This window comes from Xiphophorus couchianus, chromosome 5, assembly GCF_001444195.1.
Source record: "Xiphophorus couchianus chromosome 5, X_couchianus-1.0, whole genome shotgun sequence".
Taxonomy (NCBI): domain Eukaryota; kingdom Metazoa; phylum Chordata; class Actinopteri; order Cyprinodontiformes; family Poeciliidae; genus Xiphophorus; species Xiphophorus couchianus.
In genome coordinates this window covers 14270329-14289726 of record NC_040232.1, presented here as the reverse complement: position 1 = coordinate 14289726, position 19398 = coordinate 14270329, and the positions used below count along the sequence as shown (strand labels likewise).

The 19398-nt window shown below is 38.6% G+C and overlaps 1 protein-coding gene and 1 long non-coding RNA gene across 5 annotated transcripts in view; both read left to right on the top strand.

Annotated features, from left to right (window-relative positions):
• LOC114143948 (uncharacterized) overlaps positions 1 to 8528 on the top strand; it is a 31863-nt gene extending 23335 nt beyond the window's left edge. Inside the window, exons 2-4 of the long non-coding RNA XR_003595361.1 lie at positions 1501 to 1612; positions 2344 to 2467; positions 6042 to 8528. This is a non-coding gene — a long non-coding RNA (uncharacterized LOC114143948). The remainder of the gene's footprint in view (positions 1 to 1500; positions 1613 to 2343; positions 2468 to 6041) is intronic.
• Positions 8529 to 10460: 1932 nt separating this feature from the next.
• The window catches only part of slit2 (slit homolog 2 (Drosophila)), a 104028-nt gene continuing 95090 nt past the window's right edge, over positions 10461 to 19398 (top strand). For 3 of the 4 annotated variants that reach the window (XM_028017819.1, XM_028017820.1, XM_028017818.1), the window contains exons 1-3: positions 10462 to 11368; positions 12110 to 12181; positions 16574 to 16645. In XM_028017819.1, the coding sequence (XP_027873620.1) occupies positions 11154 to 11368; positions 12110 to 12181; positions 16574 to 16645 (359 nt within the window). In that variant the 5' untranslated portion in view covers positions 10462 to 11153. Of the gene's footprint in view, positions 11369 to 12109; positions 12182 to 16573; positions 16646 to 19398 lie in introns of all 4 variants that reach the window. The other variant, XM_028017821.1, reaches the window with a different exon arrangement.

The following is a 19398-nucleotide window of genomic DNA, read 5'->3' as shown; positions in this document are numbered from 1 at the left end:
CCCTGGTTTAAACACATTTTTTGGTTCAGTTTCAATAGCAACACTCAGCCCTGTTTTCTGCCAGACGTTGGAGAATCAAGAAATTACTTTAATTCAGGTTTTTCCAAGTCCAAGCCTCATGGGTTGTTGTCCTGCAATGTTTAGATGCATCCCTGCTCCAATACACCTAAATCAAATGTGATGTAGGATAAAAAAACAAAAAACAAAAAAAAATAACTTCTTGACCAAAAAAGTTCAAATAAAAATTGCGTAGTCTCTTACAGAAAGATGGACATACAGTACAGACCAAAGGTTTGGACACACTTTCTCATGAGAAGGTGTGTCCAAACCTTTGGTCTGTACTGTAGGTCATTTCTAGAAATTTCATCATCTAATGGGAAAAACATATATTAACGATCATCAATGGGTTTATCAGTTCACGGACCAAGATCCTGTAGAACTGTTGCTGTAAGAAAAGGTTAATTTATTTTATAGCCTTTTACTTATGTCCACTACGGGGCACCAATATGTGTACAGTAAAAACAAGACAAATGTGAAAAAATAGCTTAAAACTATGTAAAAACAGCATTTAAACAAAGATGTTAGACAGCATTACTTTAATTAATTAGTTAATAAACTATGCAACTGTAATGATATAAAACAATCTGTGAACAACTTCTTTGAAAGTAATGCAAAATAAACCAAGAATGGTTTCAGAATGTTTATCTGGTGCATGTTCCACTCTATTTGGAACATGCAATGTTTCAAAAACAATGATAAAACATGTGCTACCGTTAAGTAAAAACATGTTGCTTGGAAACAATCCTTTGTCATATCCAAAGATGATTCTCTGTGGAGATTTGTCTAAAAATACAAACAGGCAGCTAGTCACCATGAAAGTCAGTGCAGCCAGAAATTGTAACAGAAACTATTTTACCCATTTTTTGCAGCCTTAACATTTCCAAGTTATTATCAAGACAAGCTTCATTTGACAACGCTGATGTCTGCAACAATGTCCAGCTGAGATCAGTAACCTGGTAATGACTAAGAGTGACATTAAACAACTCATTCTTATTCTCAAGGCATCACAACAGCTCTGTAAATATCCCTGGTGGCTTTGACACACACACTCACGGATGACCTTTGTCATCAGTTACTGACACAGTCTGTAACTTCAAGGCGGCACATTTAAATTTACTGCATTAACTTATGAAAAGGCAGCAAGAATCTTGTAAGATAAGTGGACAAGGCGAAAAAGACCTATGAAATGTCACCAAAATTCAAGATTACCTTGAAAAAGCATTCTTTTTTTTTGTTATTCCTCTTCAGCCTGAAAAATGTCTTAAACATTCCTCCTGCTCCAATTTCAGTAGCTCAATATTTAGAAGTGTGGCCAACATGTACTGAATGGCTTTGTTCACTTCCTTCTCCCCATTGCCAAACTACAACCATTGGTAGACTACAATTCTGCACAGAAAACTGATGCCGTCATTCATAACTTCTCCTTCTCTTTGCTGGCAGGCTCAGGTTACGTTCAAGGAGAAAAATCCAGCTCAATGGAAGAAATCCCGGACGGGGACTGAAGGGAGATGAGAATCGATCTGTATTGCTTAGGAAGGCAAAGAATGATCAGGTTATTTCATGTTAATAACTTAAGTGTTACTTCCGTATGTTTATGTCCATATATATTGACTACCGCATTGCAAGAGTTTAAATTTCCCTGAGATTTGAAGCCTGGCCCCAAACTGAAATTCCTCAATTTCAGTTTTAGAGTGTTGCGCAGTTATAAAAATCTGTGGCACTGTTCCAACCTTCATGCCTCCCCGCTCCAGCTAATATACCTAGCAGGTAACGCTGCAGCGGTACATGTGACCCCAATACTCAATCGCAATTGGCTAATTAATAGTCTCGCGAGAATCGCCAATCATTCTATTAAAAGCATCGCGGGGTTTGAGATATGAAAAGGTTACGAGACTGGAAAATCGGAGGAGGAAATAAAGGTTAAAATTTACACCCGGGTTACATTTCTTATTACCTATCACCCAAAAAAAATCACACATACTTGAGGAAACAAACGATAGAAAGTTAAAATGCTGATAGATGAAGATGGACAAAGAAGTGAAGTGGAGGTTCCCTATGTGTGTTTTGCTCTGGGACCCAGTTTGACGAAATTTGGTTCTGTATAAAAACTTTCATCAACATTATACCATACCAGAGACATTGAGCACTCTTTCCCTCCCTGTTCTCTGTTTGTTTTCCTGTTGAAATGCAATAAATAATTATTTCCACCCATAAAAACCCAACAGCTAATACAGACATATTCACCTGATATGTGAAACTCGACACACCTTTTTCTATGTGCAGGAGAATAGAGTTTCCAATACCCCAGTCATTCCTGAGATCCTATTCATCTCCTCAGCATCTCCGTGAGGCCTCAGCGGTGGGGTGTGTATAGACACAACAGCCTGCTAGTCCCATCGCAACAAAGGTAACTGCGCACATACACACCTAAGAGCCTAACTTTCAGTACAGATACGGAAGGATCTTGTCAAGATGAAACTGGGAACTCGGGGAAAATGGTTTTGTTTTGTTAATGCTGTTTTGTATGTTTTGGTGTGGCACAGTGTGTGTGTTTCAGTGTCTGAGAGCGCGCATGCCTCATTGCAGCTGTGCAGCCATCCACTAAGCAAAACACATTTGGTTTTTAAAGGATCTAATTATAAAGCAAAACTCACATACACAACACAAATCCTCAAAAGCTTTGATGTAAAACTGCTGTCATTATCACATGGAAGTAACATGCTGTTTGAATTTCATCCTGCATTGTTGTGTAAACTTGTGGCTATGCACAAATGAAAATAACCAAAATTGTGTTCAAATGTATGTCTGTTCACAATAAAACCCACTCTGAGCAGGATGCGTTTCAGTAGCAGCTGTCCACCAGTCCAGGTGGTTCAAGTGACCTCTTCACTCACACAGGCACACTTCCCCCACACCTTCAGGTTTACTGCCCAGCCATAAACCAAAGATAACACAAACTGGTCCTAAATCAACAGGCTGTAATTAGCAGAGCCAGAATCACAGTCGACTGATAGATTCCCTTCAGGTTAATAGATTTCTGTCCTTATAAACACTATGGCTTAACCTTGCTAATCTGTTAACATTGTGCCATGCATAATTTGATCGCCCGATAAACCAGACTTAAACACATTTTTAAAAATATTTAGAAACATTCTGTAACATGACTACTGAAAGTCTCATTGTATGCCAGATACGTGCACCAGTGCAATATCGTTTACACGAGTGCGATTCAAGTATCACAGCAATAACACTTAATCACAAGAAACAAAATGCAAATGAAGTGTTAATGCCAAAGAAGGTCAAGCTGACAACATATTATTTATCTTTTTTTCTAAATAATATAGTGATATGACTACATACAGTATGTTCATTATATATATTTATGTAAAAAAGAGAAAGATAAAGGGCCTACTAAATAAAGGGTTTTAAAAACAAAACAAGAAAACTTGAGGAAATCTTAAAAGGAAACAACAAAGTAACTTCAGCACAGTGAAGCCAGCATTGAGGAACCAGGGAGAACAGAACAGCAGAATCTTGTAAGGCAGTTAGGGAACAGACAGGCTTTTGACTGCTGGGAGGGTCGATGAGTGTTATTGGAACCAGGTGTGACCAATGAAGGCTGAATTAATCCAGAGGGAGCCAAACGAGAACACAACAGGATCAACTGATCAAGAACTAAGAAACTCAACACAGAGAAATGAACTGTTTTCAATCCCCTAAATGAGAGTAACAGACGCTGTCACTTAGACAACACAAAACATAGAAGAGTATTTTTTTCTTTATGCAAAGATACTCTCATTTTCTAATTAATTAGACGTATCATTAACATGGCATTGTTGACGCAAACATCAAACGAGCCAATGACGTGTTAGTAGCTCAACGCATTTTACCATCTAGACTTTAGGAAGATGATTTACTGAGGCTCAAAACATGCAGCAGAATGTGGAAAAAAATGGAATTAAGTAACTTTAGCCAAGATGCTGGTGCCAAACAGACTGGTCATAGCATTTCAAAAACTATCTGATCCATGGGACTCTTAATGCACAACAATCTCTTGGGTTTATAGAGACTGGTTCAAAGAAGGAGAAAATGCCCAGTGAGTGACAGCTGTGGATACAGAAATGCCTTGTTTATGTCAAAGATCAGAGGAGAAGGAACCTTTCCTGAAAACTAATAGCACATCTGAATGCATAGTATGTTGAACTTTGGATCGGATTGGCCACAGCAGCATAAGACTACACTGGATGCCACTCCTCATAGTACAACAGGTCCAACTTAGTACAAAAAAGGTATACCTCATACAGTGGCTGGTGAGGATATATAGCAAAACAGGAGACGATATAAAACCAGCTTCAGGATTATATTTTTTGATCACACTGTTTCTGGTTAACTTGTTTTCAAATAACACATTAGCAGAAGGTTGTGACAGAACCTGATCAGTTAAGTTACTGGGAGTTTAACGTTTTTCAGGTTTTCTACAAAGGTGTCCTCTAATTAATTTATTTACTTTCTTCATATTTCAAAATATTGCGTCGTCTTTGTGCTGTGCGCTAAAAATGGAACCATATAGTTGAAGATCTCTCCTCGTCTCAGAAATGTAAATCAAGTTTGTCAAGTTGCACCTGTCTTCATTGACAATGCTAGCGTTGTCCAACTGTCTCACTTCAGGGAACAACAGATCTTTGTTCTTGCAGGGTTCATGACATTTTAATATCCTGACACTAGCAACAACAAAACAGCAGGTAAAAAAATAAATTTAAAAAAATTGAAAACATTTAAAATTCCTCCACCTCACTGTGTAATTAGACATCAACTATTTTCGATTAAATGATTCTGAGTGAGTTTTCAGCAGTCCAGTTGGAATAGCTAGACCAGCCTTATTCCCTCTTTGTTCCCTCAAAATACAAACCTTCTAATATAATGTATTTTCCCACAAATGTAACGTACTGCATTGTTGTAATATAAAATCTTTGGTTAAAAACTTTTAAAAACAGGTTCACCGAAGCCACTCAGATGGACCGTATGAGTTCAAGCTCTTAGAGCAATTCATTTAAAATGTCTCTACATATTGACTTTCAAAAGCAAAACGGTTAATTTAACCTTAATATGACCAAAAACTGACTTGGCATTCATATAAGACTGCTACCAGTTGCTCCTGGAGAGTCACTTTGTTGTTATTTCTCTCTTAAAATGTGAATATACTTTTACTCCCCAGATATAGGAAGAATTTGTAGAGAAAGTGTATTCGTAATACAATTCCAACTATAACGTTTACCATCATGAGCGCATTGACTTGTAAAAACAAAGATGCTACAAACCATTTTGTTACCTTTCCTGTTCGATGATGGGCTGTTTCAAAAATCACGATGTGCAAGCTCAGTGGAAATGCCAAAATACGCTCCCTACAGAAAGACTTGTGCCTTTGTCAGGAAACGCCACCCCTGAGGACAGAAATAGCAACCATATACAAGGTGTTACAGTCCCTTGCAAAAGTATTCAAACTCAAATTATAAGCCACATTTTGTCACAGGGCCCACAACTGCAAACATCAATGGCTGTGCTTCTGAAGACAATCATCTCCACGGAATGATTGTCATGTTGGCATTTTAAAGTTTGTCATGAATGTTGAATTTAAAGTAAATACTGACTTCAAAATATATATATAAAAAAAGAAAAAAAACAATTTGTGTTAAAATGTGGTTCAGAGTTATGGGATTAGGCTCCGGCTAACACTACAGGAACTCAGTGATTGATGTTGCATGCCTTGAGGATACGGAAACATCACGATGTGTGTGTGTGTGTCGGTGGGTGGGAAGGGAGTAGGCAGGTCAGATTAGGCCATGTCCTAACACATCTTGTGCCCTGAAGCCTGGTTGTTTTGTGGGAGATAAAGGTCATACTTTGACTCCTCTGTGATCCTCTCTCTTCCTTCAGCTGTGACACACCATCATCAATGACCTTCTCAATCTTTTCTATTTCAGATGCATAACAGCATGAGCCGAGGGGAAGGCTTCAGGAGAGACTAACAAGCAGTTATTTCTTGTCAAGTTAATGCAATTTAACTCTGATATGCAATATTTCTTTAAAACTGATAAAAAATAACTTAAACAATCATGAATACAGTAGTAATGTAAATGATGAGGACATCCTAATAATCAGGAGGTCAACTTTTCACCACTGGGAGCAAGCAGCCGATAACTTTATAAACCTAACAGCTCATGGGCTGTTTGCTGCTGTGCCAAAGGAACGTTTTCAGATTAGGCACACCTGCCCTCTGGATGTTTTTCCCATTTCTCTTGGCAGAGACCTTTAAGCTCAGCCAACTTGGTTCAAGAGAATCGATGTCGGTACGTTCTCAGGTTTTGTCAAGCAATGATCGGTAAGGTTCAGACTTGAGCTGGGTCACAGTTCACCTGAGCAGTTTTGTCATCCTGTCATATGCTTTAAGTTCGTTTTTTGTTAAAATCTCAGCCTACTTTTGGTAGATGGGTTTACTTCTGTTAGGCATAGGAAATCCATTGCACAAGAACATCCCAGGTCAGGAGAATATTCACAAATCAGTTCAGCCATTGATGGAGAAATGGCTACGATCGCTTCGGGTGCACTATTGATATTATGGATAAATGTCTTTTTAGATTGCTTTGCAAATAAAAATCTGAAAGATGTGACATGCATTTTTATTCAATATGCTTAAGTTAAAACTTTGTAAAATCGACTTTTTGTGCAACTCCAGCTGCACATCTTAGGGGTGATTCTCCATCAGCCTTTTTATTAATGGACAGAAGGTTTTGTTTATGTTTTGGAAAATAGCACAGGTTCAGTTAGGCTGGATGCAATGGTAGACATCATTGAATCATCATTATAAATCTGTTTTATCACAGATTTATAATTGGATTCAGTCATAGATTTTGATTGAACTAGTCTAACATGAATTATTTTTGCCATTTCCCTGCTAAAAAGTGAACCTCTGACTCTCAAGTATTTTACACCCTGTTTTCCTGCTAGTTTCAACAATCATTCTTTCCACTTTGACCACCTCCCCGGTCCCACCTGAATTTAAAGCATGCTGCTGCCACTGCCATGTTTCACTGTGGTTATGGTGTGTTCAATATTATGTGCAACTTTTCAATAATTCAGAAAATTAAGAAGTTAATTTATTTTTGTAACTCAGCTCACTAAGTACAACATTATAGACTAATTACAATCCGATTGATGTTTTAAATCCTTTGTTGGTTAAAAATCATTTTCAACCTACAGCTCATTAAAAACACTACATTTAAAATTAGAATATTACATCAGATCAGCTGAAACCAACTTGTTTGTTAGAGACTGCATGTCAGTCCTCCTTCAGGCCAGACCACCTTCTTCCACAAATAGGATCTGTCACAGCCAACAGTGGCTTTCTTCCTATCACTCCTCTGTAAAAGTAATTTTTGTGGAAGACACAACTAACAGTTGTCTTGTCAATAGGTTCTATCACCTGCAGCTCCTGCAAAGCCGCTAGTCTGATTCTCTGATTGATGCTCTGGTTGTCCCGTTTGTCAGTTTAGGTGGATCAGCATACTCTTTTCATTTTCAGATGATGTTCATAGAATGGGACATTTTTTTTATAACTCAACTCTGATTAAACCTTTCCACAACATTCCTCTTGATCAGTCTGTTGTAATCTTTGGTCTTCATGACGCTGTTTGGTCTCATGTGAAACCCCCACAGGACTGCTGCATTTATGCTGAGATTAAATCACACACCCTCTTAGATTTTATTTAAGAGGATCGTAAATATGGGGTCTGAATATGATTGCACACCACACTTTTCAGATTTTATTTGTTTAACATTTAGAAAACGATTTCCTCTTTCTTAATATGCACTGCTTTGTGTTGGTCAGTTTCACAAAGTACCAATGAAATTATTCAATGTTAATCGTCGGAAGGGGAAAAACTGGGAAAAAGTTCAAGGGGAAGAAATACTTTCATAAGGGCATAGTAAATAGTGCAATCTTGGATTTATTAGTTCAATGAATTTTACTTTTCATACTTTAAAAGTCAGGTGACATTTGGGGAACTTCAAAGGTAACATGAATGACTTTTAGACTTTACTTAGCAACAGCCTTTGTCTGGCCAGTACGGCATGAAATTCTGATTGATAGAGTGCTGTGCTGACTTTGGTAGTTCTGCAATGTTCTTCCATCTCTATAAAGAAACACTGAATCCAGGATGTTGGTCATTTATCTTTGGCTGCTGATGACTTGGAGCTAAAACACTGAAACCAACTTGCACAGAGTAATCTTGCCCAAAATAAATAAGGAGTATGTCTTGGAGTGAGTACTGGTTCTGGACATTTGCTTTACTTTTTTACTGAGAACTTAGCATAAAGTGCTAAGTCACTGGTTACTAGTTAATAGTGACCAGTAATCATCTTTGTTCTAATATACTGGTTTATTGCCTTAATTATAATAAAATCAATAATTGAATTAACTAAATTCAGATAGGGGAGCTCACTCTGCCACTGTTTTTAAAAATAAAAAATTAGACATCTCCTAAAAGATAGTTTTAAGAAAATGGAAAATCTGAAGAATTTTCCTCTTAACTTTAGTCGGTCAAGGCTGAAGCCCTCAGTTAATCAGTGAAGCAAACTTCTACCCTTATAACAGAATTACAGTATCAATCACATCCTAAGAATTTGTGTGAATGCTATTTTATGAACATTTAGCTCGCAAATATACTTTGCAGTTTTCCCACATTTCTGTATTTTTTTTCTTAGTCATATAATATTCCAATTTTAAATGTCATGTTTTTATTAGCTTTAAGCAGAAAATATTCATAATGAATATTTTCATAATGAATAGCCATTATTTCTGTTCATAATGAACAGAAATAATGGTTTCAAAACATCAATCTCTAAGTGAACTGAGTTACTGAAATAAATCACCTTTCCAATAACATTTTATTTTATAGAATCTGTATGTAGTTGTGCTTTTTTAAAATTAATTCTGAAGATATCAGTTGCTTTTGCTTTCCCTTTGAGAGTTTTAGCCACAGTCTTGAACTGTAGAATTTGTTCTATCTTTGCTTAGATTTAATAAAGTCTATATTTTTAAAGCTATAATTTCTTTTCAAGTTCACCTCATTTTGCTGCTCATACAAAGAATAATTCAAAAGAGAATATTTAATAAAATAAATATATTTTTTTAAAAACAAAAGGAGACTAATTCTTTATCTATAACAACTAAACTACCCTGTGACATCCAACTGCATTATGTCCATGAGTCATCCTGTTACGGTCAGCCTCACACACTGTAACAACCAACCATATTACTCTATGAAAGTGTCCAATGAAGGGTTACAAAGACCAGTGTCCTATATGTTTGATGTCAGCCTGATTTAATTTCAATAAAGCGTTCATTTCCAGACCTCTAGAGGACTGAAAAACATGTTGAGGAGGTAATTTGGCCATTTACATCAGCTATGTTCCAACATAGCTGATGCAGGACACACTTGAACACCCCGGCAACCACCATCCCACCCTGTGACAACCAACCACATCACTCTGACATGGGTGTCAAACTCTGGCCTCCAGTACCAGCATCCTGTAACTTTTACATGATTCTCTGCTTCAGCTCACCTGAATAAAATAATTATGTAATCTTCAGTACAACTTCTCTGAATGTCAAAGATGTAATTCTGTCATATAATTCATTTGTATTGGTCCAGGGATGAATTGAAAAGTTGCTGGACACTGTTTGACACACGAGTTCTACCAAAATTCAACCCTCATCCTGTGACAACCAGCCCCATTTTGTGTAACAACCAACCATACATCATAATGTCATGAATTGTGATAATTAATCCAGCACCACTTAACAGGCAGCTTCATATGCTGTGACAACCAAGCCAACACCATGTCAATGGCCTTTGAAAATGGACTACCAAGTTGATTGTCAGTGATGATTTCAATTTTTTGTTGCAAGTCGCATATCTATGAACCCTTTTTGAGCCATGCACAAATTAAGCTTAGATTAAATTAATTACTTCTTATTTAATAATGTATCGATGGTTAACAATCACAGTAGACTAAAACGTATAACAATCAATCACCGTGTTCTCTAAATTAATTAATCGTGGACATTCACAGTTCCGGAGGTTGTTTTGTTGTTTATTCCAAGTTAAATTTCAGCAACAAGCTTTCTTCTAACCAACTAAATGGTATCAGGTGATCAGGACACTGCAGTGGGAATTAGTCTCCTTCCGAGGTCAAACTGTTGCTGTTTGACCAACAGCCTGTTTGAAACCTCCTGCACTCAGCTCCTGCTACCTTGAGGGAATACGCAGTAAGTGCGCGCGCTCGTGTATGTGAGCGAGGCGGCGAGGGAGAGAGAGAGAGAGAGAGATGCCTAAACAGACGCAGTAGCAGACGTGCCCGCTCCCGTCTGCCTGCCTTTCTCCTTCTCACACACTACAGAGAGCAGCGCTTTGACGCACCGCGCATAGTTGGATTATAGTATTGCGCGCTGGTCTCTCGCCGGGTTTCTGGCACTCATTTTACTTCCAATTGACATCCCATTCCATCGGAATCATCTCCACCACTGCAGAGTGTTGAGGACGAACTTGGCGCAACCGCTGCTCTAGCGCCGCACGCGTGCTGTGAATTAATAACCAAAGATATCCTCACCTGGAGTGTGCGTTAACGGGCAAAGTGTAATTGCTCGAAAGCACCTGGATCACATTAAGGATCAAGACATTTTCCTGGTTAGGAGACACTAACACAGACCTCGCCGCCGGAGTATTCTGGCCACCGCATGCCGGGGACATGTGGAAGTTTGCGCCGCTGTAGCGCAGCCACAGACCCGGTTCATCTCTGTAACTCAGTGGGATCAAACTCCTACTTCACACGCTTTACGCACTCAGAGGACCCAAATGTAAAAAAAATAACATTGTTTTTCTTTTAGAAAAACCAACTTGTGAAGGAAGGAGCAGAACAAACATAAAAGAAACAGTGCGTTGCGTGCGGAGTTTGGTGAGCTCCTTCGGAAATTCCGAGGCTTTTCTCCGTATTCTGCGGCTCTCGTATCGGCCACCCACTTTTCTGCCGCAGTCATGGTGGGAGCTGTGCGCTCCGTTGGCCTTGGCCGCTCCTTGGAGACTGCACCGAGGCTTCTGCTCCTGGGGACCGTCCTCGTCCTGGTCCTGATAAGCAGAGCAGACAGTCAGCCGTGCCCTCCTCAGTGTTCCTGCACCGGGACCACGGTGGACTGTCACGGCCAAGGACTGCGGAGCGTTCCCAGGAACATACCCCGAAACACGGAAAGACTGTAAGTTTAAGGAACACTGGTCCCTGAGTAATTTACTTTTTTATTTTTTTAAAGCATTCTGATTTTTTTTTTAAATTAACTTATTAAGTAGCAAAAATGTAACGTGATTATCCTCCTTACAGCTAGTTTTAAGATTTGGGTTCTGTTCTAACAATGTTCATATAATGATTTCATTAAGAAAAGGATGGATAATTACCCAAATGATCCCAAAACATTACCAAAACTACTCAGCGCGCTAAGCATGAAGGACCACATCTGAAAACCGCAGGGCTGTAAATATTTTAACTGTCGAGTCAACGTACACTAAAAATCACAAGATGTGGCGGCTGATAAACATAAAAACAGTCAGATTTATTACTTCATGTATTGGATGTCAGGGTAAGTCAGATCGCGGATCTGAAGTTGGGGGTGGAGGGGCTGCCGCTGTGGTCTCACTGGTGGTTTCGCACTGTTGCACTACCAGAGCCTCCGTCGACCACGTCGGTTTGTGTGGAGACCAGCGAGTTAATCAAAAACGGATTTGGACAAGTGGGCTTTGACTTAAACGGGCCTCGTTTTACCAGGCGGAGTCCCCTGATGAAACTTGTTTGAACAGTTTCAGTGCAGCGGCACAATATTTCGGGGGGGGGGTTCTCTCTGAGACTCAAATCCCAATTAAGATCATAGTTTGCAACAGAAAATGTATTTATATATTTATGTTTTTTATGTAATCTATTATAATTCATTTTCTCATTTTTTTAGGGATCTGAATGCAAACAACCTCACTAAAATCACCAAAGGGGATTTTGCAGGCCTGAGGCATCTGAGAGTCCTGTAAGTTGATTTTGTTTCAGTGTTAATGTTTTTCTTCTCTGCACAAATGTGAATAGGTAAATTATATGTTTCTTTTACATGTCCTGTCCTGACTGCTTAGGCAAAGGCTATTGTGGGTCTTATATCAGAAATGCTGTATAAAAGGAGATACTGTGATGTTCCCCATTTTGTAAAGACAAATTTAACTGAGTCTGTTCCAGTCAAAGTGGAAAGACCTAAAAATCTAGAGAAAGGAAAGAAAAAGATAAAAAGATGGGGAAACTGGGAGAAAGACAATATAGTCACAACAACAATGATGAAGAAATAAAACAAAAGGAAAAACAAGAGATAGAAACTTGTAATTAACCACTTGACATAGAAATTCATACCAGATGTAAGTAACAACCCAAGTAATCCACACAAAAGAAAATCAACACAAGTTAGTACATAAATTGTGTTCTGGATAATAATGAAACATGAAGTGAGTACTGAAATGCTTACTGAAATTTAATACGTAGTAAAAATTATTATTATTTTTTTTACTAGATATGTTAAAAACAAGAAGTCTTCTTTAAATAGAAACTAGTTGCATTCAAGTTTGACCCATTCTTTCACATAAATATTAAAGGAACTGAGGTGACTCTTCTATGCACTCTGATCTTCACTCTAGCAATTTTAATTTATTTTTTTTTTGCTTGAACAAAATCTGTATCTTGGAGAAAAATCCTCCTATGTTTCATCTTCAGCTTTTTATCGAGAGTGAATACAGAGAAACAGCCCCACATCATGAGACTGATATCTGAAAACTTTAAAGCTTGTGTAGTGTTTTTATGATGCTGTGCTGTGCCACTTCTTTGCCAAACACAATTTGCGACTTCACTAGCCTGTCCAAATGTTCTGCAGTAAACTTTAAATGAGTGGATGAGTGGAGTCTTGTGCAATGAGTGTACATATGCTTTGTTTCCATCGAGCAGTATGGCACGGGTCACTGTGGTTCAGTACACTATTTTGTCTGTTTCCATTGTAAAAGCTGCTCAAAGACCTGACCCGTACCACACTATTCCTGCACAAGGTCCAAAGAACAGCGTTATGGTTAAGGTGGAGCCACTGGCGTCACCCAACATAGTCCATTGATCAGGGGACAGAAAAATGTTACGAGACATACTAGTGGATCACGTTTGTTGTCGCTCTACTATTATGCAAAGTAAGGCATTTTATTTTAATCCTGCCTGCCCAGTGAGAGTCCAATTGGCGATGGAAATGCTCTCGTTAACAAGCCGGAACATAAACTATAAAATATCGTACCAAACTGCATCGGCTCGTGCCACACCGCTCAGTGGAAATGAGCCTGTAGAGTATACTAAGATTGTCTTCTCTAAGGTCTTTTAATTCCAGGTCCTTCTGTGGTACTTGGCTCTTACAGAACAGCACTGATTATATTTTTGACTCTTCTGTGAAAAATATTTTGAAGAGCGCCAGGCTTTTTTGAAATTTAGCTTCGATGGTGACCATGAGAACCTTTAGAAATAGGTCAAAACCAATGCGAATTTTATGAATACCTTGGAAGAGTTTGCTGTTATGTATTAGGAGATGCTTCTTTTATGACATTTTGCTAATAAAAAAAACAACTTTGAATGGGTCATAAGTTAAGACTAAGCCTGCTGATATTGCTTTGCACTGACAGGGGGCAGGATTGTTCACAAAATACTCAGTTTTCATTTATTTCATCTATTTTATTGGTTTCTTGTATTTTTGCATCTCATTTTCTCTATGAGTTTAGTACTTATTCCACATGCCAAGTTTATAACTGATAAAATATTGACCAAGTTGCTTTGATTTGGTCAATATTTTATCAGTTGTAAGCTGATAAAATATCAGTGTGGATGTCTTGGGTTCTCGCATATGGTGTGAATTTCATATCTACAGCTCCAATAAAAATATATTTTCTGAGAGAAACGTTGACATGTTCAGCTCTTGTTTTTGATACTGCGTGGCTTTTCTTTCAGAGCCGTAAAAGTTTCAGTTGTAGTTATAAATTTTTCAGCTGCTACATGTTTTTTTTTAATGTTTGGATGGCATTGTGTAGATATATATATATATATATATATATATATATATATATATATATATATATATATGGGTTGTGTGTGTGTGTCAGCGGGTCTTTATTTGCTTGTATTTTTTGTATATATGCACAAAAGTGGAGGTTGAGGTTGAAGTTAAAGTGTGGAGGTGGTTGCAAAGACAGAAGTAAATGATATTCACACTCACAGCTCTGATGTGCTCTCATTTGCTCCAAACAGTCCATTGCAACGCTGATTAATCAGTTTCCTATCCCGTCCTGCATTTTGAAGCCCTGCCGCATGCAACACTGCATCCAGTTGTACCGCTGAGTACACAGCCTACGCGACCAACAAAGAGCAGCTCTCTGGCACCTGTTAATGCCGTCGTGTTAATCTGCCAGTTGGAAGTGTCAGGCGGGGTTTATTTTAACCACTGGGCCCCGGGGTCCATGTGCTGGAGTGATTAACACACTGGTGAGGAAATGATGGAGGGCAAGAATGGAAAGAGATAGCGGTCATTAGGTGTAACCGCGGAGAGAGGAATGCAGCTGCTGGAAGGGAAGGCTGGAGGGGAAGGAAAAGGGAGAGAGAGAGTCAAGTAAGAACAAGTTTCCAAACCTAAGATCAGACCTGGTTCAGAGTTCCCCAGCTCTGATCTGCTGCTGGGAAAGCCTGATCACCACTGAACGGCAATGTGAATGATTTTAAAGCACATTACTGGAATTCCATTGGGATTATATCCTTAATTACCAACATTTCAACTGCGTTCACCTTATGTGAAATATTCTAATCATTATTGATTATACGTCTTTTTAAATTACCATCATGTCCAAGAATTTACAAATGAATAAACAATCAACATCAATAGCACTTTCTGAATTCTTTCACACTTTGTCTTTGCACTCACATTTAAATTAAACATATAAAGTATATGGTTTTTCACAATTTTTCAGAAATAAAATATATGAAAATTGTGTCCCAGAGTTTTATTCAGCCCCCATTGAAGCATCTTTTGATGCAGTTGCAACAGAGAATATTTTTGGGGTATTCCTCTACCAGATTTGCGTCTGTGAATATCCGTTTTCACGTATTACCAAAGCTTCTCCAATGCAGAAGAGAAGATAACTGATTAGACTGGAGGTGTCCAACTTTAGCCCTTAGTGTCCTGTTGTTTTTGACGTGTCTCTACCAAAGCAAAAGTTCTGGGTTTGAATCCCAGCCTGTGCATGCGTGGGTTCTCTCCAGGTGGAGGTGACCTGCATAGGGCTTTCCCAGCCCCATTACAGCTCGAGATAGACAATCATTCCTGAAACCCCAACCCTCACTCTGCAAGAACTAGCGTGTATAGATAATGGATGGTTGGATGAGAAAAAATGGAAACAACCAGAGTTTTGAATCAAACTAACCTAAAAATCAATCTTCAAAATGACAAGTTGCTTACAAAGTTTTAAATCGATTTGACTGGCAATGTGAGTCACCAACCAAACAGTCATAAACTTGTGTGATAAAACCACAGAAACTCAAAGCTAGATTCCAGACAAATGTAAATCTGAGCTGGAGTGAAAACAACCACAAAGATTTGTAAAATGATATGAAAAGAGAAGTTATGACTGGAAAATTGTAATAGATAGATTCAAAATAACCACAGAGTGATGTAAAAATTGTGCAGATCTTTACGATCCTAGAGCCACACATGACCACAAATTGCATTAGCATAATTAGTGGTTGTTTTGAATCTCTCTGTGTAAAATTCTCTGATATGGGTCACGTTTATTTCCCCATTCCTTAATCATCTTGTGCTTACAGCACATTAAATGTTAGTGTCTTGTTGTTGGTCTTAGTCAACGGCACAACCCTGCTGGAGTTGTGCTGGTGTAAGGGAATGAGTGGTCACAGCGATGTGATTGGACAGCAAGTAAATTGGATGATGGATGAGTTTCTGTCTAACTGATGGGTTACTTTTAAAGTCGATTCTGAGGGCTTATCGACCTGTCGCTGATTGTCTTTCTCACTCTCTTTTCCTGCTTCAACATTCTCTGATTTTCCATCCCCTCCACACTGCCATCTTTTTTTTTTCACACCAAATGCAACTGATCATTTCTTTCTCTTCTTCCATTCCCTCTCTTCTCTATTGTCAATCTCCTTCCATCTTTTTGTCAGTTTCTGCTCTGCCTATTTTTCTCTCTTAACTGCAGGTCAATATCGCCATGCCTCTCCTTCTGTTTGGTCTCTCATGCATCCATCAGCTCTGACACTCTGTGTGTCTCTTTATCAACCAATCTGTTCCCTTTTTTATATCCAGTTCTCACAGTCTCACTCTTCTCCCCCCTTTTTGATGTTTCTTTCACAGGCAGTTGATGGAGAACAAAATCACCACAATTGAGAGAGGAGCGTTCCAGGACCTGAAGGAGCTGGAGAGACTGTGAGTGAAGCTGTTATCCACTTTAACCTCACTGTTTGTCATGTTACCAAATATTTCTGGGTCATTTTCTTTACAAACATTGCCCTAGAAGTGGATGTACATACAAAAATAAGTACTTTATGCAACACATATTTTCCCTCTATTTTTCTCTGCTTCTCCCATAATGATGGGGAAATTACGTGAAGATGAATGAATGGACTTTATTCACAAATGATTCGAAAAATTATGTCATTTATAGTAGAACTATGAAATCTAGAGATGCGTAAATCATGATTTTTTGCCACTAATATGATTTTAATTATCTAAGAATAAAAATTTGCCAGTCTCAAGTAATATCAGAGATAAAATGAAATAAACAACATGTACGTCTACTAAAATAACACATGGCTGTTATTGAACAATGCATGGCCTCCAATTGATTGGTGGATGTGTAGCACATTAAAAAATTTCCACATATATTTTGTGCCAATCAAAGCTTCTGTATGTCAGTTGCAGCATGCTGCTTATACACGGTGATAAAACAGCTAAAAAATTAGATTTTACTCTCATTATTTTGTCAAAACATTTGAGTTGCAATCCTAGATATGTTTTTCACACATCAGCCTAACACTAATATATTTACTCTATGCTTTGATTCCACGCATTAATAGTTTGGCCCATTTAGATCACTGCTACAAATTGTGCAGAAAAATCTAAAAAAAAAAGTTGTTTACCTGTTTTACAAAATTAGTACCTTGATTTGAGCATAATAACCCATACTGACCCATGTTTCAGCTGCTCTTTATGTTACTCTACCAACAAGCTGAGAATATCTGATTCTCAAGGTCTGAGCAAAGCATTATGGGAAGGTTTTGTGATACAGCCAGACCAGGTGCTGCCGCCATCAATCCTTAGATTTCTGGGAAAACACACATTTCTTAGATTAAGAAAATAATGTTGATTATCCATTCTAAGTTTTGCGAGTCATGGACATGGAGACTAAAACGTGAAAAGTTAATAGCTGCGGAGTTGCTGTGTGAACCCACAACAAGTTACATTTTACAATATCTGGACAGTAAAAAAAAAAATGAAACTGTGTAACAATAAATAAAAAAAAGCTTACATAGGTTGCAGATGAAAAAGTTACTTATGGTGGACCCACAACTATTTTCTCACAGATTTTGATATCAGTAATTCACACCCTAAGCCCATGTCTGGGATCAGAGCCACCTTGATGTGAAACACTTTCTTTTTTCTTTTTTTGTTTTGCTCAGTTTTTAATGTCATTGTACTTATTAATTACAGATGTAGTGAGAAGCTTAACTCAGCAAAATGTGTTGAGTTTTAATACTTATTTTACTAAGTCTAACTGTTCTCTTGAGTCTACAATCTAAACTTTTTATTAAAAAAGCATACCTGCATTCCCCTGTACACATACACACAAGTAACATGTACCCAGTACTAATCAAAAGAAAGCATTTTATCTCTTTGATTGCTGTTTTGGTTAAATTCTTTGAAAGTTGTGGGGATGAAGCGGATGGTTTATTATGATTTCCTGACTGATTTTGTCTCATGCCTTTCTTTTCTCTGCTCTGTTGCTGCTCTTTATTGAAAGAGTGGGGAGCTTTATGGACCATTAGAGGGAATGTGCTAGTTTTTCACTTGCAGGCAATGCAGAGCACTGCCTGGCAAAGTAGTTCGAGGAATTTCTGCACAGAGTAGTGGATAAGAAAGAAACATTCTAACTGTGTATGACCTGGATTCAACAGAGAAATCTGACTGAAAATCCATGATATAAAGCGATGGTACAAGCTGGTAAATGTCTTCTCTCATGCATCCATATGCAGTAGTAGCGTAAAACACGTTTGTTCAAATAGCAACGCTACGTCTCCCCAATGACATGTTGTCATACAACATGGCTGTCCTGTCATAGTGCTGTAATGCAATGCTTCTAGATTGGCATGTTCACAAACACAAAGATGGAGTCAGTCATCAATACCCCCCCACAGATGCCAGACAAAGGCACGTCTCTGGAGTCTGGAGTCCGGGGGTCAATTCAAAGGCCTCTGTCGTCTTGGGGGCTGGAGGGGGCTAGAAGGGGCCTGCTGGGCACCGCTACCCAGAGTAGAAGACCCTAAGCTGGGCTGATGGATCCACACTGACTGCCCCCCACAGGGGTGGAAAACAGTTCCCATTCTCATCCTTTTCTGCAACTGGCTCTGGAGGGCCAAGCAGTGCAGGGCTGGGTCAGGTGTGGGCCTGTTGTCTCGGGGGACGAGGGTTAGACTGGGGTTGGGGGAGAGGCAGGCATGTCACAACACACTCATGCACACATATAAACACATGCATGTGTGTATGCATACACTCACATAGAGGCACTCGCTTACGCAAGGCTGCTCTGTCAGTACTGGTTTTATCTTGGTTTTTGGGGGGCCCCAAAACCCTCTAACGCTTCCGTTCGCCTGTCAGTCATTCTTTAACCTCTTCTCATGTTTTTGCACCGTTGTCAACCATCTGGGTTTCTCCTTCTATTGTTCTGTTTATGTAGGCATGTCACAAATTCCTATCTCAAACCCTGAGGTTATAAAATAGGAAAGAGAGGAGCTCCTGATCCTGACATCTTTCATTTGCATGTTAAAGGATTAAAGCATCACCTCTGTTTAAATTTGGAGAGATTAAAGATGTTAAGAGTCCAAGTGCTCTGAAAAGAGAACAACAATTAAAGGTAGTGAGAAGATGAGGATAGCAGCCAAGAAAAAAACTTTTTTTAAATA